At 42.6% G+C, this 24,691-nt stretch overlaps 1 protein-coding gene across 1 annotated transcript; it reads right to left on the bottom strand.

Moving 5' to 3' along the window:
• On the bottom strand, window positions 1–24,035 carry DNAJC18 (DnaJ heat shock protein family (Hsp40) member C18). The gene is made up of 8 exons (XM_060093432.1): window positions 23,920–24,035; window positions 22,075–22,258; window positions 16,325–16,470; window positions 12,736–12,921; window positions 11,768–11,877; window positions 10,643–10,752; window positions 7,941–8,113; window positions 1–3,360 (listed from the first exon to the last, which is right to left on the bottom strand). The coding sequence occupies exons 1-8, from the start codon at window positions 23,957–23,959 to the stop codon at window positions 3,236–3,238; spliced, it is 1,074 nt and encodes a 357-aa protein (XP_059949415.1). The 5' UTR covers window positions 23,960–24,035; the 3' UTR covers window positions 1–3,235.
• Between the last annotated feature and the right edge of the window lie 656 nt (window positions 24,036–24,691).

Consider the following 24,691-nt stretch of genomic DNA (forward strand, 5'->3'; position numbering starts at 1 on the left):
CATTCTTTTTATATAAAACCATTTAATTTCTTTCTGTTAAAATACACTCAATCCAGATGCAATGGATCAGGTGACCAGATTTTTCAGGATTCTTCCTCCACCAGGAGCTGATTCCATCTGTGTCAAACCTGGCTCTGGTCACAGAACATTCACATCTTTAATTCCAAATACTGAATGTGATGCAAAAGATGTAATCAATATCTAACACACAGGTATATAGTTACTTGGTGGTCACTGCACAGGTTATCAACAATGCAGGCTCAAAAAATAAGATGGATAATAAGTTGGTCCTTTCCAAAAATAAATATATTAGGACACTAAGCATATACCTTAAATGAATCCAAAATAAATACTAATTAAGTGCTAGCTCCTGTGAGGAACAGTGCATGCAGACAATGAACCCGCGTGTGTGGCTATTCATAACAGAAAGCTCTGGAATCCAAACAGTGCCTCCTCACAAAGCCAGTCCTGAGTGTGAGGATGTAAATGAGAGTAACACATAGCTTGACTAGGCTGCTGGATTCCACGTTCCAGTGGGGTTTGGAGTTCGGCGTAATTTCTAATAGTTTCCAACAGAAAGAACAGCAATGGCATTTTCTTGCTGGTCACTTCTCCCAAGCTGTGAGGCCTGGAGCTCATCAAGGAAGTTCAGAAGGCTTCTAGTTTGAGCAGATGAACCCCAGGGTTGCTAATCTGGGGACACGGATTCCTTTAAATTGCAGTGCCCCTTGTGATGAGAAGGGTTTTCATCCCACCTTCCTCACTGCTGATCATGCAGTGCAGAGGGCACTTCCATTCTTAGGAGAGCTTCGCTTTCTGCTCGAGCCTCAAGCCCTATTTCTTAGCCCCACTCCCATCACGCGTCTCCAGTCTGCATTTGTGCTCACAGAAATAGTCTAGAGTTGCATGCCAAGTTCTGAGAGCAAGAATACGCCATGCCTAGAGAGTTTATATATGATAAAAACTTTCCAAATGATGTAGGCAAGAGGAAAACGCTTATTTTACCATCATGCAGACAACCCATCTTAAAATGCAACCCAGGAAATTATAGTTTAACAATATTCTGGACAGTACTAAATAGATTAAACTATCCTTCAACCCGAAGCAAATACCATTCCCTTGAGGAAAACCAGATGTGAGTGTTGCAGTCTATTAGGTAATAAATAAAACAGTACCATCAGTGCTATAAAAACAGACAACAGACCTGACATTTAATGAAGTGAGTTAGTATTGCCTCTATTTAGTATCATCACAGATAACTCATCTCTGTCATGAAATCCAGGTGTGACTACGCTATTCATGGGCATCTAGAGCAGAGTCTTTTACCTTGTCAAGTCAGTTTAATTATGGCCCATTTTCTAGCAGAGATTGGGGTTGGGGACAGGAGAGCTTTGATTTTTGTGTGTACAGGAAAATAACTTTCTATAGCTCATTTGGCTCACAGGCACATTTTACCATGTAAATCCCTTCAGTCGCTCAGAGGGGATCAAGGAAGCCCCCCAAAACTCAGGAGTATAGACTTCATTGGGTGACAAAATCTGACTATCTCTGGAGCTGCCTTCCCTCCCTACAGCTGAACAGGTGCCCCTACCAGCCTCCAAAGTCCCACTCTTTACCTCTGGACTCATCTCCTGACCCTGTGGGATGCCCACACGTGGGACAATACTAGACTCATCTGCCCAAATCACGGCTATGCATCTGAAAGGAGAAACTCTACTTTGGAAACAAGTTTTAATGTAGACTCTCCTTCCAACAGGAACTTTTCTTCCATCCTGAAGAAAACATGGAGTGTAGACTACATTCACCTACTGATCCTTCCAGGTTCAGATTCATGATATAATCTGGGCTGCTCAATCCTGGTAGCTCACCTCCACAGGAAGGCCCAGAACCACACAGTCCAGGCAACAACTTCCCTCCTCCTTGTCACCAGTGGGAAGAGCTGCCTGCTTTTGTTTTGTATACAGAAGTGGTGTAGAGAGGTGTCCTGAGTGGATGTAGCACTGCCATAGAAAGGATACAGGATCCCAGGGTGGGTGGAGGAGCATCCTTGGGAAAGATTCTGCTTTAACCAATATGGCTAGAATTACCTGAGCAATGGGGATGATCACACACTTCCTACTTGATAGTTGGCCTACCATCTAGCTCTGTTACAACAAGTTGTGTGACCCAGTTCAACCATGCATCCTTTCTGGGCCAATGTTCTCATTCCATACCAGGCACTCAACAAATGTTGACTACATGAAAAAGCATCCCCTATCACAAACTACAGGGCACTGGGTTAAACAAAGTGACTGCTGGGGCCAACGCCAGACCCCCATAGCCACAGACTGAGGGTCTTTCCCCTCTATCTCTAGGCTTGAGCAAACAGCCCAGCTGGCTGGCAGGGCCTCCTCTTAGGTCTGACCACTGTACCTCTGTGGGGTGTAGGGACTCAGCTCAAGTGTGATGCTCCAAGGGGAAATGCCAAAAAGAACATTCTCTGGGTTCTGTGATGGACTAGGGAACCTGCACTGAGCAGCCGAGACTTAGTCTTGCATTTTACCTTCACCCCTGGCCCCTGCTTCCATGTGTCCATTGAATTGTTTCACTCAATAACTTAATTTCTGGGCTCTCTACAAGAGAGAGGGTTAAGGAAGTAAAAGAAACTCAAATTAGGCAGTTTGCTAATGCTAGTAACTCTGAACAGATATTAGACAAATAGAAAACTGTGGACTACAACAGTTTACATTTCTCCACATTTCCCTTAGAAAATGGAAAGTTGAGTTGTTCCAACAGCTGAATCTGGTGGGGAGACAATGACCCTAATGAAGGGAGAGGTATAATTCTCAGTGCACATTGTAAACAACCAATATTAAGCTGCTTTGGCGAAGCCTAGGAATGACTAGCTATTGAGACTTCACTGAAGGGAAGAAGGAAGAAAACATGAATCTGCTCTGGGGTGCCCTGAACTACATTTCTAGAGGCAGGGTAGGCGCAGAGCAGGGGGCTGAATCTAATGCTTTGCCATTAATTCAATTTAGATGACCTGCTCCTGGCCCCCAGAGCCAATCCCCAGGAAGGATTCTGTGATGACAAGTCTGGCTCCGTGCTGAAGCACCTCCAACTCTGCCCACCAAACGAAGTTAGCAAATTGTAAAATGTTCGTCATTTCCTAATTTTGTATTATACAATGGAATTAGGAACATAAACAGTAACACGTAGCAAAACCCCGAGCCTGCATAGGATTACCATCCTCTCAGCCACCTCTGCGTAGGCCAATCAGTTTGGAAAGTTTTTCACAGTTTTCAAGTTTCAGCGACTCTGCCTTCTGCTTCAATCGTTCATCTCTGTATAATCCTGCCAAGTTGGTCAACTCCGACTCTGAAAGATAAAAGAGGTAACAATTCATCAGGAAAGTTGAGCCCCTCTGTTTCACTTCAATACTTCTGGAAGCAAAGCTCCTTTTACTTTAATGCTTTGTCTTTCAATTAAACTTAAGAAACTCTCATTTACTCAAGAAACACGTATCAGGCAGCTACGCTACACCCACCAGGTGCTGAGGATTAAGGGACACCTGTGATCCTGGAGTCCAACAGTATCTGTGCTCTATTACAAAAGCACTGGACTTAGTTCTTATCAACAGAACATTTGGCACCAGACTTAGGAAACCTGCACGCGTGCGGTAAGAGGAGACCCTGTTTCAGGGCTTTCCTACGAATGGTATTCAGATGGCAGTTGGGAGAGAATAGAGTCCAATCGCTTGTTCCTGTCATCTGAAACAAAGACAGCTGCTTCACCCTTCCCTCTGCGTTGCTGGATCATAACTCATATATGCGGACTGACACAGAGCCCTCCACTGGCAGGCATGCCTTCTATAGAAGGCCAGGTTGCTGGTGGCGTTCTTCATTCCCTCACCACATGTGGGGCCCCTAACTCAAAGGCCAAAGGCAGCTGGGCTCTTTTAAAAGTGAAATCATCTGGATCCGGTGACCTCTGTCTCCTTGATGAAATGTATTTCATTTTCTCTTCATGGTGGAGAAAGTCATTCTATTTTTAACCAGAATATAATCTCTGCTGTCCTCCCGGACTCAACAGTGGTTTGGCTGCCTCTCTTTTTTATCCTTTTGTATAGTTTTAGAGACATTCGTAGGAAGGAATGCCTGAAAAGCAACTCCAGAGACGTGTTGTGTATTAACAGGATGGCATGCTTCGAGGGGCTGCGTGGCTTCTGAAAGCCTCAAATAGCAGGCAGCTACTCAATGTTTAAAGGACCACACTTGTGAAAATGCTATTTTAATCATTCTGAAATATGTCTATCCATTCTTAGTCATCTTGCTGACAGATTTTGTTTTTCTTGGTGGAACGAGAGGCACCTGTCTGATTAATCAGCAAACTGCCTGGAAACAGGACTTAATACCTAGCCAGAGGGAACAATGCACAGTGGTTTCTGAATAAGTCTCTATCAACACAAAATACAGGCATTTCTGCTCACAATGGTCCCGTTCACACCAAGTAAGGCCCAAAGTGCAGATTAAGTGCAGGACTCCAGGGTGAGGGGTGGGTATGCATGAAAACCCACCCTCTGCGATGGGGGTTCAGAGGCTGGGCCCTGGCCCAGCAGTTGCTTGGCAAACAGGGGGTGTCCTAGGCTCTAGAACAATGTGCTCTCACCCCGCGGTGTGGGGCCTGCAGTGCGCGCCAGCCAGAGCTTGCCCCCCGCCCAGGCATCCTCGCAGGTGATGTGGCTTCATGGCGGATCACGCACCGCACCCAGATGAAAGCCCTCTGCTCCTTGGTTCCGCCCAGAGCTAGGCACTGACTCCACTTGTCTGGCTTCTTTGGCATGTGGGAAACCTGTTCAAGAAGGCTCTGTGAAACCAGGCTGTCCCTTCGGTCCTCTGAGTCACAGTTACACCAGTATATAGAGCAGATCCTATGGCTTTGCTTTTCCTTGAAACGATTTCCTTAGGTTTTTTGTTACTGACCTTATCCAAATATCTCATTGCCTGAAATCTCATTCCAGAAAACATTAAGGGCTAGTGATTCTTACTATTTTATACACTGACAACCACTGTAATAAGCTGATGAAAGAGAACTGCACATATATGAATGCTTTTCTCAAAACATGATGTTGCTTTTTTAAAGTTCATTGAAACCAGTTTTCAATGCTCCAGAGATTGAGAGCAATGACCTTGCACAAGGGCAGTGTTTCAAGGAACTATGTCGCACACCCCCGTGACCATGCTTGGAGAAACTTCTCTCCAAACTGCCAGTGAATCCTTTTGCACTTCAATGAACAAAAGGTTAACTCAATGAATGTTACTTTTCACAAGTTCTGTTAATATTCAATAACTTCTAAGAAGAAACAAAATCTTTGGCAGGGGCAGGATCAAGGGAACATCTTTTCTTCTCTGCAAGATGTTTCCCGAGCCCTGAATGCCAGTGTAATAGATGGACAGAGCGTTGCACCTTCAAGGTAAGCTGACTCAGGCAAATTGCCAAGAGAGGCAAGTCCCAAAGCCTGTCTCAGAAACACTCTGCATGCATGGGCTACCCTGGTGGCGCAGTGGTTGAGAGTCTGCCTGCCAATGCTGGGGATGCGGGTTCGTGCCCCGGTCCGGGAAGATCCCACATGCCGCGGAGTGGCTGGGCCCGTGAGCCATGGCCGATGAACCTGCATGTCCGGAGCATGTGCTCCGCAATGGGAGAGGCCGCAACAGTGAGAGGCCCGCGTACCGCAAAAAAACAAAAAACAAAAAACCCTGCATGACAGCCCGGATCAGAGTCCTGACAGCTGGAAGACCCCGACAGATCCCAATGACCATCATGATCCGGCCTCATAAGACAGTGCTGCATCCAGTCGAGCAAGGCCAAGCAAGGTCTGGATTCAGTCAGGACCCAAACACTTACTATATGCCAGACACCATGCTAAGCGTTATACTCATACCATCTTCTATAATCCATACAACCTCCTTGGGAGGAAGAAAGCAGAGAAAAGAAATTAACAAAAGATTTTAAAAGACAGTGGCTAACTTTGCTAAAAACAGTTTCCATTCGGTATTTTGCCAAGAGTGAACTTTGTTCTCAAGCGGGTTTATTTTTACAACCTCCATGTGCTAAATTTAACCATGCTGGCTGCACTTGCTGCTGGATCCGGAGGGCAGATGCTGCTTGTTCTCAAATGGCACTTGGGTTGTGTGGAGGCTCCGGACGGCCACCATCCTTAAATGCCAGAAATAGATTTTTAAGGGGTGTGTGATGATAACCCCCGGGTTGGAACTTGTGGGTACACGCATCATGCTCACCCACTGGATCTGTTTATACCTGGAGGGTTCCAAAGCCCTGAAAGTAGGCCTCATGAGGATGGGGACAAAAGCCTAGAAGCCACCTTAGGTGTAATCCTTACCGTGAGCTCTCTGCATAATTTCAAAACCCTCTCAGAGTCTAAAATAATGGAGACTCTTAGCACATACACTGTGGCCTTCACCTGATTTGGATCCACGTTTATAATGCCTTTAAGTCTAAGGCCTCTATCTTGCTCCAAAATTCTTTCCTGATTTTGAAACTTGCAAAACCTAGTTTAACAGTGGGGTAGGGGTACTTCCTGACCCCTCAGTTTTTTCAATAAAAAAGCAACTTCCTCCTCCTGCTGAATTCCTCCTTACATCCAAGTCATTGCCTACCAAGCTCCTAATGCACCTGAGAGGTCAGATGGGCTCTGCCCTACTGAGATAAGGTCCCTCAGGGGCAGGGTTAGGACAGTAGCCCTGCTCAGTGATTCCTAGTCCTCAGCAGTTTCACTGTTTTCCAGTCCTGAGAATCCTCTCTTCAAAAGACATTTGTGGAGCATCTGTTCTGAAGCAAAGACTGTGCCAAGGGCCTGGGACACAAAATTAGTAAGACATGGTTTTTGCCCTCAGAGAGCCCAGAGTCCAGCAGGGAGACTGTCATGTACCTACAGAACACGTTAACATGGTGAGGGTGGCACTGTCTTAGCAGGATGAGCAAAGTGCTTTAAAAACACAGAGGAAGGAGAGACTAACTTGGGGTGGGGTTGGGATGCATGATGGGTCAGCGAGGACTTAGCAGCACTGTGACTGAGGATCTAAATTTATCAGGCGCTGTTAGATGTTTAACAATACCCAGTGACAGACTAGGTTTTAAAAAATGAGTTTGTTTGCTTTTTAAAAATTAACCAAAGCCAAGTTTTATAAGATACAATTACTAATGGATATGTGTGTGTGTGTGTGTGTGTGTGTGTGTGTGTGTGTGCACTCCCCATGAACACTCACTGGGGTTGGAAGCCAACACTGTCACCCCCATTGTCTCCAGGCAAACAGTGTGGAAGACCTGCTCCTGGGAGAGTCGCTTTTGTTCTGTGTGGCCACAGCTGATTGGAGGGGAAGAGAAGGGGCACTGAACTCAATAACAACAACCTATAAAACTTTGGTTAGGTTGGATCCATCAGATTTCCCTCTGGGAAATGTGAAATTAGGAAATCATGGACCAAACCAGCAAGCTACTTAAACAGGAAGCTTGTGATGTAGAAAGGGGCCAATGACTTGTGGGGGTGGGGAAGTTGGGAGAGTGAATAGGAGGGTAGCAACCAAAATAAACCATGGCAAATTAAGGCTGTGAAGGAGGAGAGCTTGAAAAAGCAAAGAAAAGAAGCTGGCAGAGAGAGGAGAGAGGGCAGATAGGCAGAGAGATGTAGAGACTCAGAGACAGACAGACAGATAGGCAACTAGTACTGCTGAAGTTCCTAAGATTTCCCAGTCCTGGCCACATGTATCCTGTCAATAAACTTCCCTTTTTTTGTAATATCCTGAATGGGCCTCTGTCCTATCCCTGTTCACGTAAACATGAGTAGCTCAGACAAGGAGAGAGAAGGGATCAGGAAGCTGGGGATGCCTCACGTTGGAAGCATGGCACCAGCTAAAGCCCCTTTTAGAGCATCTTACTTTGTTGCTTCTCCTTCCAACAACTTGTCTGGATGTAATCAATGTAATCCTTTTCTATCGTCTTCTCCAGGTCACGCAGAGATGCTCCTCTGTAGGCCTTGTCAAAGTTTTTATCCACAAAGTAAGGCACCTGTAGGTTCTGGGTTTCTCTAGAAATGGTGTAGCCCAAGGTCCTGAAACAAGGAGAGAGAGGCTCAGGTATGCTTGTCATACTTGGCAATATCACTTTTAGCACTGGCCTCACAGAGATCATTCACACAGTCACCTCTTCATAGGGCAGATGCAGATATCATTTTCTAATACATCTAACATTTATTATTTCTCAAGCAAAGCAGTAAGTGTAATGTCATCATTGTTGCTATTATGTGAGCATGTTCAAATGGATTCAATCTCAACATATTTATTTCCTTAAAGGATTCACCTCCCTCTCTTCACTCTCTCTCTTTTTAAATTTAAAACATACGTCATGAAGGCTTGTCTTACATAATTATGAAATGATTACCACAATAGGTTCAGCTAACATCCATCTTCTCATATAGATACAATAAAAAGAAAATAAATAAGACAAGAATAAAGGAAAAAGAACCTTTCTCCTTGTGATGAGAACTCTCAGGATTTACTTTCTTAACTTTCCTATCATTTTCTATCATACAGCAGTGTTACTACTGTAACACTGTGTTGTATGTGACATACCTTGTACTTACTTAACTTATAACTGTTAGTTTGTACCTTTGACCATCTTCCTTCAATTCCCCTTCCCTCTCTCCTCCACATTCGGTAACCAGAAGTCTGATCTCTTTTTCTGAGTTTGGTTTGTTTGTTTTTTTTTTAGATTCCACATATAAGTGAGATCATACAGTATTTGTCTTTCTCTGACTTATTTCGCTTAGCATAATGCCTTCAAGGTCCCTCAATATTGTCACAAATGGTAGGATTTCTTCATTTTTTACGGCTGAATAATATTCCATAGTGCGCACGTGTGTGTGTGTGTGTGTGTTCAGGTTGTTTCCATGTCTTGGCTACTGTAAATAATGCTGCTGTGAATATGGGGGTGCAGCTATCTGGATTGACCTCTCTTAGACTGCTTTCTATGTTAAAAGTAGAATGCTGAATGCTTAAAAAACAATTTCTATATTGTATAGGACCTAGCATGGCACCTGGCGCAGAATGGCTATTGGTAAATGTTGGTTGAATGAAATGATTATTACTATAAACTATTTAAAAATAACCAGACAGCTTATACCAACTTAGTTCTAATTTTTAGGACATGATAAAAAGTACTTTACACATAGCCATTAGGTGAGAACTGCGAAAAACTAAGACAAAAGATTTCAATGATACCTCCAGGCTAACTCTCAGTGGGTCTAAGATATCCAAAGGTGTCTGGTGCTCGGCAACTTTAACAGGTCTGGGTTAACTGAAGTCTAACCGTAAGAAAGTACAGACGGGAGTTCAAATTCAAGTTAAAACAATGTGATGGCAATGTGCAAAATCCAAGCTGATTTTGTCCAAACTGGACAAAGTCCATCTTAAAGGAGTTATATTTGACCTTTTCCTAGCCTTTTCCTTTGATCTTTCAACTTATGGATCTTCCTGGATGTCTAAGAGCCATGACTGCTCTTGCCTCCCTCTGGGAAGCTGTTACCAGGGTAGGTTCCTGTCTGTCCCACTGGCCTGACAAGGAAGGAGGTAGCAGTAGCATGTGGAGAAATATGGGAAGTCAGGGAATAAGAGGGAATCAGGCCATTGTGTCCCGACAGCAATAACCTCTGAGTCTCAGCTTTCCTCTCTGTAAAATGAAGATACTGATCTAGAATGATAGTCTTTAGTCTACAGGGATCACCAACAAGAGCTCTTCCTGTTAGGTACGGTTCCATGGAGTCCACATTTTGAAAGGTTTTTGTCTGCTAAACTATAATAGTAATGACTCATTTCCCATTATTAATTAAAAAAAATAGTCCAGTGATTCTCAGACTTTAGTATGGACCAGAATTATCTGGAGGGCTTGTTAGAACTCATATTGCTGGTTCTCACCCCTAGAGTTTCTGATTCAGTAGATGTGGAGTAAGGCCTAAGAGTCTGCATTTCTAACATGTTGGCAGTTAATGCTGATGATGCTGGTCTAGGGATCAAATTGAGAACTGATTTAACTGAAATAGTTAATTGAAGAAATTTTAAAATTCCTATCAGAGCTCAAATTTTCCATGCAACACAAATTTTATAATGATTTCTATATTTTTAGCAAAAGCAAAGAAATGAGATACTATGGTTTGACTGTATAGCTTTATGAATAAATGTACTATTCTTGCAATTTCTTAAATTGGAAATAATCACTAGATCTTAGTTACTATGTTCTCAGACTCACAGGGGTCCAGCGATACTATCACAAGCTCAGTAAGGTCCTTTTTAACTCTAAAGTGGAATGTTAAGGATTTAATCTGAACCTGGAGTTCGTCTATTAATCCTTCAGAAACCAGCCATTGCTATTCTGCAGCTGACCAGATGGTGTCGCTGTAGAACAAAACAATCCAGGTCCTGAGTGCCTGGGAAACTGCCTGAAGTACAATATTTTTGAGCCTCTGCATTATTACTATCCAGCTGTTCCTTTAAACACAAAATCAGTGTTTTCTACAACAAAAGGTGAAATGGAATGTTAGTAATGTACCAGCTTGTTAAGAAATATTTCTAAATATTTGACTTACGATTTATAGAATAGACTATATGGGGGATTAGCAGCTAGCAGCTGAGTAATCACAGATATAATCACAATCACCAGAACTGGAAGTAACTGAATAAATGCAGAATATGTAGTCTGAAAAAGAAAAAGCATTTGGTGTAAGTGCTCTTCATCAATATAAAGTTTACTGAAAAGAGAACAGTTTTCCCAAAGAAAATATGAATTACTGATGTACTGCACATAGCCCAAGGCTTTTCTGGGAAGGTTGTACTTTCTGCTGAGAAGTACCAAACAGCCCCATTCCGTCTGCTGAAAAGGCTGAACAAGGCCCACCTACAATCTGGATTGACACTCAGTAATCCTTCTGCAGCCCCCTTTTCTAAGACCAATGAAGCAGACACCTGTGTGGGAGCTTGCCCAGACTATGACTCTCATGAGGTCATGTTATTATGCAACTCTGTTGCCTTGGCCTCAGCTGAACGGACTGTGGGACATCTGGGGGACATCAAACCATAGCAGGGATGATCACATTCTCCCTCCTAAGCATCTGGGATTGAGATTCATCACCATTCACTGCTAGGCAGTCACTTGAAGAAAGGACACATACTCTGAGGCACTGTAGACTGGACATTTGCAAGGGGAAGCAAAAAAGCCAGCCTGCTTAGGGAGAACAAAACAGATGCAGGGAGGCAGGAAAACTGGAGACAGTCTGGCCCCAAGAGTCATGGAGAGCACAGCTGCATGGGGGCCTGACAGCACCCCAGTTCCTGGTTCCCATCTGACATAAGGCCCAGCAAGCTTCCTGCCCTTAAGCTTCATGAGACTCCCTTGATCCCTTACCTTAAACCCCCTTTAGTACTGAATATTTTGAAGGAGGTTCCTATTCTCTGCAGTCAAGAAAACGTTTTTCAAGACAGCCCCATAGGTGAACAGAATTCCCGGGACAGTCACCAAAGAATGGATGGGGGAGGGGGTAACATTCTGGCTTATTTGGGCCAATTATCCAGCTCTTCTTGCCAGGCTTCTGCTTTCCTAAAGCACATTTTAGCAACATATCTCAAGTTGAACTTCAAAAACCTGATCATACTACATAAAGGTCAGCTCAGTACAAGTGTTTATGGGCAGCTGTTGTCCTGTCCTCCCCAGGTACCTGAGGCTTATCTTCTTCCTCTTCCTTCCGTGTCTGCATCCTCTCATGTCGGTGCCACCGGCGGTAATAGTGGGGGTCATCTGTCACGTTTGAAAACATATGAATGTTTCCTGGAAAAGAAAGAAAAATACTTAGTATGCAATATGGCAAACACCCCTTCCTTGCCTTTTCCAAGGTCCTTGCTTCCAACTAGGTTCTCTGAGGGTAGAGTATTGTCCCATTTTACTCAGTAGAAAAATATAACAGTAGGTATGTCAAGTGAACCAGCTGGAAATGGGACATGCTTAGCTCTCTCGCCCTTATTTAAATAATCCTTTGTAACCAGGGAGTGAGAGAACCCCAAGAGGCTAAGAAAGAAAGCACTTGGGCCATGAATCCTGTCTGACATGCTCATGTCTGCCTCCTTGCCCAATATCAAATTATGTCACTAGTATCTTTAATAGCACCTAACAAAATTCATTTTACTTCCCAGGCATTTAATTAACCCAACTTCCAACTCTCTGGGGGTACTTCTCTAACCTTTACCTTTATATAAATGCTATTTTGCAATAATGACAATATAGGCATTTTGCTTCTAATTTATAAAACACTTAAAAAAATATCCAATCCTCACAGCAGCCTTGTGAAGTTGGTATTATCAACCCCATTTTTAGGTAAGGAAACAAGATCAGACGGACTAAGTCAAAATCATGCATAGCTGGAGGGTGGAGACATGCCTTCAACCCCAGGTTATCTGATTCCAAAGTTTGCTGCTGCCACCATACCATGGTCCCTCTATCAGATCCTCAAACAGATCTCAAAATATATATGAATTTTTTTTTTTTTGGCCACGCCGAGCGGCATGTGGGATCTTAGTTCCCCAGCCAGGGATCGAACCTGCACCCCCTGCAGTGGAAGCATGGAGTCTTAACCACTGGACTGCCAGGAAGTCCCTATGACTTCTTAAACGATAATTTTGGGATACTAACCTGTAGGAAAATGTCCTCCAAAGAAGACATTGAACAGCTCTTCTGGAGTGATGTCGGCTTCAAAGTCCCTGTAATAATGATAAGGTCTGGCTCGAGGGGTAGTGAAAATCACCTGTTCATCTCCATATTCATCATAGCGGAGTCTCTTGTCAGGATTGCTCAGGACTGCAAAGGCATTTCCTATTGCTGCAACAAAAACAAAAAGCACCTGAGTACATAGTCTGCTGTAGCTGAGGGTGATCATAGTAGTAGCATTGAAGAGCCCGGAGTTCATTGGTGCTGGACAACTTCACAGTGACCCACGGAGAGGTGCTTGGGCCTAGAAAGTTCACCAAAGTGCTTGCCCTTGAAATCTTCCATGATCTAGTCTGATAAGCCTGAAACAACACTGGACTCAAGATGAACTAAGAAGTACTGTTCTCCGTCATCAAAAATGCGTTATTTCACTTGAGAGCAGTAGTTTATGGTTGGAAACAGTTCCTACATAAGTAGTGGTATTCTAACATGAAGTCACATACAATCTCCTGAATAAAATAATCAGTAAAAATCCTCCTGCTTGGCTAAAAGCAAAGTCCTCACTCATCAGTCTTATTTCAGCTTACTTTTTAAATTTTTGGCTGTGTTGGGTCTTCGTTGCTGCGAGCGGGGGCTATTCTTCATTGGGGTGCATGGGCATCTCATTGCAGTGGCTTCTCTTATTGTGGAGCACAGGCTCTAGGCACGCGGACTCAGTAGTTGTGGCACACGGGCTTACTTGCTCCGCACCATGTGGGGTCTTCCCGGACCAGGGATTGAACCCGTGTCCCCTGCATTGGCAGGCGGATTCTTAACCACTGTGCCTCCAGGGAAGTCCCTCAGCCTACTTTTTTTTTTTTTTTTTTTTTTTTTTTGCAGTACGCGGGCCTCTCACTGTTGTGGCCTCTCCCGTTGCGGAGCACAGGCTCCGGATGCGCAGGCTCAGAGGCCATGGCTCACGGGCCTAGCCGCTCCGCGGCATGTGGGATCTTCCCAGACTGGGGCACGAACCCGTGTCCCCTGCATCGGCAGGTGGACTCTCAACCACTGCGCCACCAGGGAAGCCCCCCCTCAACCTACTTTTAAAAATGGTCTTTAGAAATTAAGAAATGTATCTCCAGGGAATTCCCTGGCGGTCCAGTGGTTAGGACTCTGTGCTTTCACTGTCGAGGGCCTGGGTTCAATCCCTGGTCAGGGAACAACAACAAAAAAAAGTATCTCCAATGTCTCAAAGAGGGATCAAAGACTGAATAGATTACATATGCATACCATCACTTCTCTTCCCTATGCACAAATGTGCAAACTTTGTCCAATTTCATTTAAACATACAATCAGTACCAACAATCAAAGAAATCTTGAAAAAAAATCTTTTAAGACATTCCTACCCACCTACTTTTAATTCAGTCAACACTATCAGAAACATAGTCAGAAAGAGCATTTCCTTATGATTCTTCTAGCTAGGCAATTGTATTAAATATTTATAGCAATAAAACTGCTAAGCAGAAAAAACAAACAGAAAAGCCTACACAGAGTTGCTTAAACATTCACATCCCTTGAAATATGGCAGATTTCTCAGAGAAATGGCATTAGTCTGTGAGGTACCTTACATGAAGGTGTGAGGAAATTGTGGGTTATCTGTTTCCTTGTAGAAACTGTGGGGAGAACTAGATTCACAATGGCACATCAACAAGGGTAGCTTGCCCTCTGAGGTAAATGCTGACTTTAAAAAATGTCTCAGATCTATCATTTTTTACCTTTTCTTTTGAAAAATTTCAAATCTCCAGAAAAGATGAAAAAATAGTACAATAAAAACCTTTACACTTATTCATCAATTGTTAGCATTTTACCACATTGCTTTCCTCAACTCTCTACACATACACATATAATATGTGTTCATTTTTTTGCTGAACCTTTTGAAAGTAGGCTGCAGATATTATGACACTTCACCCCTAAATATTTTAGCTACGTCTCTGGAGAAGAAAGATATTCTCCTACATGATCACAACATCATATCATAGCTAAGAAAATTAACATCAATTCATTATCACCCAGTGAATCCATGCAAGGTTCATGAGTTACATTTGGTTTCACGTCTCTTTAGTTACTTTTAATCTATAACAGTCTCCCTACCTTTTTTGTTTTTCATTATATTGAATTTTTTGAAGAGTAGTTCAGTGTTCTTTGTAGAATGTCCCATATTTTGATTGCTTCTTTATTAGATTCAGGTCAAACATTTTGGCAAGACTACCACATGGTATTACAACATGTAATGTTAGGTTGTTCTAGTATTGGTGATGATAAGTTGGATCACTTGGTTAAAGTGGTGACAGCTAGCTATCTCCGTTATAAAGGAAAATCTCCCCTGTGTAATCAATAAGTATTCTGTGGGTGATTATTTGACATTATGTGAATATCCTATGCAACAACAACCTATCACCCAATGGTTTCGGCATCCATTGATAATCCTTGCCTTAATCAATGACATTCCTGAGGGTGAAGCTCTTAAGTAAGATTTTTATTTACGTGCTGGATCCAAAATATTTTTTTTTTTTTTTTTTTTTTGCTGTACGCGGGCCTCTCACTGCTGTGGCCTCTCCCGTTGCGGAGCACAGGCTCCGGACACACAGGGTCCGCGGCCATGGCTCGCGGGCCCAGCCGCTCCGCGGCATGTGGGATCTTCCGGGATCGGGGCACGAACCCGTGTCCCCTGCATCGGCAGGCGGACTCTCAACCGCTGCGCCACCAGGGAAGCCCCAAAATATTTTTTAAGATTATATCACTGGGGCTTCCCTGGTGGCGCAGCGGTTGAGAGTCCGCCTGCCAGTGCAGGGGACACGGGTTTGAGTCCTGGTCCGGGAAGATCCCGCATGCCGCGGAGTAGCTAGGCCCGTGTGCCACAACTGCTGAGCCTGCGCTCTGGAGCCCGTGCTCCACAACAAGAGAAGCCACCGCGGTGGGGAGTGGCCCCCGCTCGCCGCAACTAGAGAAAGCCCGCCTGCAGCAACAAAGACCCAATGCAGCCAAAAATAAATAAAAATTTAAAAAAAATTTAAAAAAAGAATATATCACTGAAAGTATCACGGAAATCAATGGAAAAAAGATTCGATCTATAACCATGTTTTTGCTCTTTACAAAGCTGTATAAAGCTTTTTCATACATGTTACTAACAGAGGTTTCATGAACAAATATTTTGATGGTCAAAGAAGTTTGGAAATGCTGTCTAGGCCCTACTTGCAAGTGGCCACCAACCTATAAGTTCCACAAGAGGAACCATATCTGTTTTACTCACCATGGCACCTGGCACATAGATCTTCAATAAAGATTTGCTGAATCAAGGAATGAAAGGTTCCAAAAGGTGTCACTGAGAAACCAAATATTTTTTCCAAAAGAAATTAAGGTAAGTGAATGAGGACAGGAGAGAGCTATGCTAATAATCACTATCTAAGAGGTGTGGCAGGAAAAAACAAAACCCTGCTTGTGGCCTTATAAAACAATTACAGGGGAGGCTGAAAACAACTTGTTCTGACCAAACAACATAAGAAGGGTAGAATTAAGCATTAGTTTAGGATCAGACCTTTGAAAGCATCTGTTGCTCCAGGAGCACAGTTCTTGTCAGGATGAAATTTCAGGGCGAGTTTTCGGTAAGCTTTCTTAAGCTCTTCATCACTGGCATTTCGTGAAACCCCCAGAATTTCATAGTAATTTCTGCATTTCTTGATCCTAAAAACACAAATCAGAAATATATTTTGGTATGTCTACAAAGGCCCCTTTTGTACAATTAACTTCAAAATAGTAAATCAATCCCCTCTCCAATCTGTGAGCCCCAAAACAAACCTAAAAGAAAACTGGTGAACACGTTAATGAAACATACAATTCACTAACAATGTCCTCCTCCCAGTGACAGCTTAATTCCTTTCAAAGTATTTTTACATCTAATATTTTTTCTTTCTATATCCCTGCAAGTGGATAGAACAAGTATACTAACCCTTATAATATTAAGGCCCAAGCTAAGTCCTCAGAGTTGAACCATTGGACAGCAAAGTCAGAAGAAATACCCTAACAATCCTTTTTTTTTTTTTTAAAGCTACCTTTTTTTCCCCTTATGGCTATCTGTTTAAATTTTGTTTTAAAAAGTTAACATATTCACATGGTAGAAGAAAAATATCCAATGGTACTAAACTATATACAGTGAAGAATCTTCCTGCTTCCCCATTCCCTGTCCTCCAATCTCCTACCCTAAGAATAACCACAGTTAGAAGTTTTCTGTGGGGCGTTCCCTGGTGGCCTAGTGGTTAGGGTTCTGGGCTTTCACTGCCATGGCCCAGGTTCAATCCGTGGTCAGGGAACTGAGATCCTACAAGCTATGTGGCACGGGAAAAAAAAAAAAAGTTTTCTCTGATTCCTATGTACAGAGAGAGTACATGTATAGAGACTTCCCCATTTTTTTTACATAAATGGAAGCATATTATAATCACCCTTCTATATCTCATTTTTTTAAACTAACAATTTATCTTGGGAATTGATCCATAACTTATAGAGATGAAAAGTACAGGGATAACAGTTTAGATCACCAGAGTGTTGGTTCTGAACTTTTTGATCTAAGAAGTCTTTTATAAAATGATACAATGGCATGTTATACAGCCTCTCAAAAATTCCACTGTATAATCCTGAAGGAATGAGAGTGAAAAAGGCAAATAATATGTTTGTATTATCAGGAAGATAGTTTTAAACTTGCAGACCCCTCCCCAAAAGGGTCTTGGGGTTCCCAAACCACACCTTGAGAGCGGGTGGACTACAGCATGAACTCTGGAGTCAAAATGCCTTGGTTGGCATCTGATCTTGCTGTGGACTTAACTCTGTGCCTTTGTGTTATCTTCTGAAATGGGCTGATAATTATACCTATATTTCACAGCTGTTATAATTAAATGAAGTATTCATTAAAATGCTTGATAGCATATGACATGACGTAAATATTGGCTATTATTACAAATATACCACATTCTACAGATGGTCAACAGGCACGTGAAAAGATGCTCAACATTGCTAATTATTAGAGAAATGCAAATCAAAACTACAATGAGGTATCACCTCACACTGGTCAGAATGGCCATCATCAAAAAGTCTACAAATAGTAAATGCTGGCGAGGGTGTGGAGAAAAGAAACCCTCCTACACTGTTGGTGGGAATGTAAATTGGTGCAGCCACTATGGAGAACAGTATGGAGGTTCCTTAAAAAACCAAAAATAGAACTACCATATGATCCTGCAATCCCACTCCTGGGCATACATCTGGAAAAGATGAAAACTCTAATTTGAAAAGACACATGCATCCCAATGTTCATAGCAGCACTATTTACAATAGCCAAGACATGGAAGCAACCTAAGTGTTCATCGACAGATGAATGGATAGAGAAGATGTAGTATATATACACAATGGAATATTACTCAGCCATTAAAAAGGAATGAAATGCCATTTGCAGCAACATGGATGGACATACAGATTATCATACTAAGTGAAGTCAGACAAAGACAAATATGATATCACTTATATGTGGAATCTAAAAAAATAACACAGATGAACTTATTTACCAAACAGATACAGACTCACAGACATAGAAAACAAATTTATGGTTACTAAAGGTGAAAGCAGGGGTGGGGGTGGAGAGGAGGGAGATAAATTAAATCAGGAGTTTATAATGAACAGATACACACTACTTTATATAAAATAGATAAACAACAAGGTCCTACTGTATAGCACAGGGAACTATACTAATATCTTGTAATAACCTATAATGGAAAAGAATCTGGAAAAGAATATATATATATATTCAGTTACATATAACACTGCTGCACACCAGAAACTAACACAACATTGTAAGTCAACTATATACTTTAAAATAAAAACCTACCACATTCTTTAAAAAAGCTGCATATTCTTGCATTTTATGGATGTATGTACATTCCCTACTGATGGGCATTTAAAGTATCTCCATTTTTTTGCTACCACACAATTCAGTTAGGCAGGCAGAGACCCAGAGCCTTGTTGAAGAGTTCACAGTAAGTCAGTTAACACAGTTGGGACTATAATGCAGGGTCTGGAATGTTGGTCAGGGCCCTTCCCCAAGAGCTGCCCATGAGGATCCTATGGATTCCCCACCCTAGTTTCTGATCCCTCCTTCCATGGCAGATCCTCCCCTGCCTTTCTCTTTCCCTCTCTCCCTTATCAGATATATAATTTGAAAATATTTTTTCCTGTTTTGTGGGTTGCTTTTTCACCTTCTTGATGGTATCTTTTGAAGTACAAAAGTTTTTAGTTTTGATGAAGTCCAATTTGCCTATTTTTTCTTTTATCCCTTGGGCTTTGGGTGTCAACAAGAAATCGTTGCCTAATCCATATGTCACAAAGCTTTACATTTGTTTTCTTCTAAGAGTTTTATGGTTTTAGCTCTTACATTTAGGTCTTAGAATTAATTTTTGTATTTGTGTGAGGAAGGGGTCCAAGTTCATTTTTTTGCACGTGGATATCCAGTTGTCCCAACAACATTTGTTGGAGACTAGTCTTTCCTTCATTAAATTGTCTTGGCACTCTTGTCAAAAACCAATTAACCATAAATATAAGGGTTTATCTCTGGAGTCTCAATTCTATTCCATTGATCTACATGCCTATCCTATGCTGGTGCACACCGTCTTCATTACTGAAGCTTTGTAGTAGGTTTTGAAATTGGGAAGTGTGAGTCTTCCAACTTTGTACTTCTTTTTCAAGACTGTTTTGGCTACTCTGGGCCCTTTGCATTTTCATATGAATTTTAGGATCAGGTTGTCAATTTCTGCAAAAAAGTAGCAGGGAATTTGATAGGGATTGTGTTAAATCTGTGGATCAATTTGAGGACTATTACCATATTACCAATATTAAGCCTTCCAATTCATGAATACAGGCAATCTTCCCATTTATTTAGGTCTTCTTTAATTTCCTTTAATAAAGTTTGTAGTTTACAATGTAAAATCTTACATTTCTCTCATTAAATTTATTCCTAAGCATTTTATTCTTTTTGATGCTGTTATAAATGAAATTGTTTTCATTTTCAGATTGTTCATTCTTAGCATATAGAAAAATAATAATTTTTGTATATTGATCTTATACTGAACTTTGCTGAAGTAATTTATTAGTTCTAATAGTTTGTGTGTGTGGGTATTGCTTAAAATTTTCTATACTAGATCATATAATTTGTGAATATACTTTTATTTCTTCTTTCCAATTTGATGGCTTCTACTTCTTTTTCTTGCTTAACTGCCCTGGCTTGAACTTCTAGCACAATGTTGAATAGAAATGGCTAGAATCTTGTTCCTGTCCTGTTCTTGATCTTGGAAAGCATCAAATTATTCACCATTAAGTATGATGTTAGCTGTAGATTTTTTTTTTTTAATTTAAGGAGTTTTTTAAAATTAATTAATTATTTATTTGGCTGTGCCAGGTCTTAGTTGAGGCATGCAGGATCTTCGTTGTGGTATGCGGGAACTTTAGTTGCGGCATGCAGGATCAAGTTCCCTTACCAGGGAACGAACTTGGCTCCCTGAATTGGGAGTGTGGAGTCTTAACCACTGGACTACCAGGGAAGTCCCAGCTGTGGATTTTTTTTTTTTTTTTTTTTTGCAGTACGTGGTCCTCTCACTGTTGTGGCCTCTCCCATTGCGGAGCACAGGCTCCAGACGCGCAGGCTCAGTGGCCATGGCTCACGGGCCTAGCCACTCCGCGGCATGTGGGATCTTCCCGGACCGGGGCACGAACCCATGTCCCCTGCATCGGCAGGCGGACTCTCAACCACTGCGCCACCAGGGAAGCCCCCAGCTGTGGATTTTTTGAAGATGACCTTTATCAGGTTGAGGAAGTTCCCCTCTATTCTTGGTGTGTTGAATACTGTTATCATGAAAGAGTGCAGGGTTTTGTCAAAAGCTTTTTCTACACCTATTGAAACAATCATGTGACTTTTGTCTTTTATTCTATTAATATGGTGTATTACATTATTTGATTTTCATGTGTTAAGCAACCTTGCATTCCTAGGATAAATCTCACTTGGTCAAGATATATAATCCTTTTTAAATGTTTTAAATGTTGCAGAAATCTGTATCCATCTTGTGATGACTTTGGTTTTGGTTACAGGGTAATAATACTGGTCTCATGGAATGACTTGGGAAGAATTCCCTTCTTTGGTATTTTCTAAAATAGTTGATGAAGGATTAGTTAATTTGTCTTCAGACATTTGGTAGAATTCACCAGTGAAGTCACCTGGGCTTGGGCTTTTCTTTTGGGAAATCGAATTTATCCATTTCATTCAAGTTATCTAATTTGTTGACATATAATTGTTCACAGTATTCTCTTACATAATCATTATTTTGTAAGATTGGTAGTGATATCCCCTATTTCACTCCTGATTTTAGTTATTTGAGTCTTCTCCCTTTTTTTTGCTTGGTCAGTCTAGCTATAAGTTTGTCAATTTTGTTGATATTTTCAAAAAACCAACTTTTGGTTTTGTAGATCTCTATCGTTTTGCTATCCTCTATTTCATTTACTTCCACTCTATATTATTTCCTTCATTCTGCTTTTTGAACTTAGTTTGTTCTTCTTTTTTTAGAAGATTAGGTTATTGATTTGAGATTTTTTAAAAATATATAAACATTTATAGCTATAAATTTCCTTCTAAGTATTGCCTTAGCTGCATCCTATATGTTTTGGTATGTTGTATTTTCATTTTTTAAATTAATTTTTATTGGAGTGTAGTTGCTTTATAAGTGTTTTCATTTTCATTCATCTCAAAGTATTTTCTAATTTTCCTTGTGATTTCTTCTGTGACCTATTTATTTATCTTCTGTGACCAACATATTTAGGAATATGTTGTTTAATTTTCACATATTTGTGAATTACCCAAATTTTCTTCTGTTGTCAATTTCAAAGAACATACAGCGTTTGATTTTAATCCTTTTAAATTTATTAAGGCTTGTTTTATGGCCTAATATATGGTCTATCCCGGATAACGTTCCATGTATACTTGAGAAGAATGTGCATTCTGCTGTTGTTGGGTAGAATGTTGTACAGGTGTCTGTTATGTCAAGCTCATTTCCCCTGTCTCTCTTACAGTATAAGCAGGGCAGTTACTTCAGATTATACCCTAACACTCCACTTCCACCTAGCCGTGCCTCTGAGGCCAAGAAGCTATTGTGCTTCAATAATAGTAATAAAAATAATAATAGCAGTCAATACTTACATAACACATCATCTGTGCCAGGCACTGTACATAAAATCACTCATTTAATCCCACCACAGGCTCACCTTTGTACTCCAAGCAGCTGCTCCTCAGTATAAGTGGCATTCCCCTCACCCTGCCGGGTCTGATTCCACTCATGCTCAGACTTCTTTTCCTTTTGTGCCTTCCTGCAGTTACAGCAACCACAGGGGTCATGACTTTCAGGTCTGTCTTCTGGGTATTTGTTTCTTCTAACTGCATCAATGTAAGCTGCAAAGCAACAGCACCTCCATGAGGCTTCAGTCTGACCTGAAAATCAACTTTGCTACTGGCCTAAGCTATCTGGGAGGCTGCCTGTAGGCAAATGAGTGTGAGGCCCAGGTTACTGACATCAATGCTGACTTCTAAACACCCATACAAAGCTGAAGAAACATCTTCCTTGAGAAAACAATATAGAAAATACAGAGGCAATCACGAAAAACTTTTAATGCCAGAAACATGAAGCTTAATAATGTCCACCATACCTACAGTCATCGGTCAGCAAATAATCTTCACTCAGAGCCAGTAAAGGGGCTCAAGAGGCATCTGCCCAATACCTTGGCTTTAGGGCAGCACAGGGGAAGCCTATTTCTCTGTCGTCCATGGTCAGAAGTGAATTGATCATAACACATTATTTTTTGTCGCAATGCCTCCCACCACTAAGATTTAAAGTAGAAATGTGTTCAATTTTTTAACTGACGGTTATAAAACTAATATGTACAATACATTTGGCTAGATAGATCAAGGAGATGTATGCATAAGACCTACTCCTGACCACAAGGAGGATATAGTTTAAAGGAGAGTATTTAATTAATCATAATGCCTGCAGAGTACGAAGAGGGCCATAGCAATATAGTCAAAGAAGGCAGAGTACTCGTGTCCTGTATGGAGGATCTGGGTAAGATTTTAAAAAACCCTTTCTCCTGCTTAACATCTCTTACTGACTATCCACTGCTCGGTGTCCAGATTTCTTATCATGGGCCCAGCCTGTCTCTCCAGCCTCAAATCTCACCACAAGCTCCTTTGTAGTCTATGCTCTAGCCACAGCAAACTCCCTTCAGATCATCAATGCTTTCTCTTTTCTCTGTGCCTTTGCACATGCTGTTCCCTCTGCCTGCAAAACTATTCTCTAAGTAGGTCTGGCTAACTCCAACGCACCCTTCATGTCATCATATGTAACACTTTCTTCATGAGGCCTCTGACACCCAGGCCACGCTGAGTGCCTAGTCAGTATGCCTCCCAAACCTACGACCTTGCTGTGTAGCCCAGGACATTCTGGCCCTGTTTTGTAACTGACTGTTTACCTGTCAAACTCCCTCAGTAGACTTAGAGTTCTGTGGGCTCCGGGGCCCATGTCTGTCAAATTCCGCTGCAGGATCAGCATAATGCAGAGTACGTAATAGGCACTGGCTCAGTACTCTTTGCCTGACTGTAGGATGGAAAAAGCTGGCCCATCCGTCCTGATGCTGGCTGCAGGGACAAGACCAAACCCAGGCCGAGGGTCAGGTAGCCCAGTTTGGAGGCGAGGATAAGGACCGAGTAAGCAAGCTGCGGGAAACCGCGTCACCCCGCTGACCCCGGCGCAGGCGGGCCTGACAGCTGCAGGCCCTGGGCGGGGCTGGGGGCCGGAGGCAACAAGTCGTCACGGGTGACTCTGGGTACCCGGCCGGGTCCTCAGCTTGAGCCAGCGCTCCTGGTTTCCGGATCCCGGCCCCCTGCCCTGGGCGGTTTCCCTCCTCACCAGGAACCGTACTCAGGCCCAGCATCTTCTCATAGACCTCCATCCTTCATCTCAGGCCCAGGATCTCAGCCCCTTCAGGCGCCGTCAGGAGCCCCATCCCTGATTTCTCCCTGACCCTGCCCTGTCCCACCCTCCGGCCAGGACCTGATACCTTCCGTCCAGCGCTCCCCGCTGCCCAGCGTCGCTGCCATACCGCTTCCCAGTCAGCAGGTCTGCCGAGCCTCCCCCGCGCCCGAGGCTGAAAGGGAAGGGGGCGCAAAAAAGCGCGGGGCATGCTGGTCATTGTAGTCCAATCCATAGGAGCGGAGGTTCATTGGACTACAATTCCCGGCAGGGATCGCGCCAGGGGTCGCAGATGCAGCGGTGTGAAGGGGCGCGACCCTTGCTGCCGGTTGACTGCTTTATGACTAGCGGCTCACAGTCTGAAACTGTGGCCACAGCGGGCCGCGCTTTTCCTCATTTGTCGAGTGGGGATAGTGGCTTTGGCCCCGCCTAACACTTCGGACGTTCAGGGAGACGCGATGAGATCCATCCTGGGAAAGGCATTGCAAACTAAGGGCTAGAGGGTGACATTATGACTATTTTTATCCTCAGGGATGTCCTTTTTAAATATAGCTGATGCCTGTTCTGTGCAAAGTGTATGTTCGGTCCTGGACAGGTTTTGGTGATGTCGAACCTAACCCTAGGGGGAACCAAGAAAATAAGAAAGTGAGAGATATATGTGGTTAGAGGGCGGCTCCTCTGGCATAGCTTCATTAGAGGGACCGATAGGAGTCAGGGGTAGGGAAAGAAGAAAAAGGCAGGTATTGGAGCTGGCATTAGATCCCCTATCTTTGATGTTCCTTATCCTTCATTCGTCCCATCCTACTCCAGGGCCCCTCCGAGACTTTTCTCCTCTCCTCCACCCCATTCGTTTCCTTGGC

Source organism: Mesoplodon densirostris, chromosome 3, assembly GCF_025265405.1.
Source record: "Mesoplodon densirostris isolate mMesDen1 chromosome 3, mMesDen1 primary haplotype, whole genome shotgun sequence".
Classification (NCBI taxonomy): domain Eukaryota; kingdom Metazoa; phylum Chordata; class Mammalia; order Artiodactyla; family Ziphiidae; genus Mesoplodon; species Mesoplodon densirostris.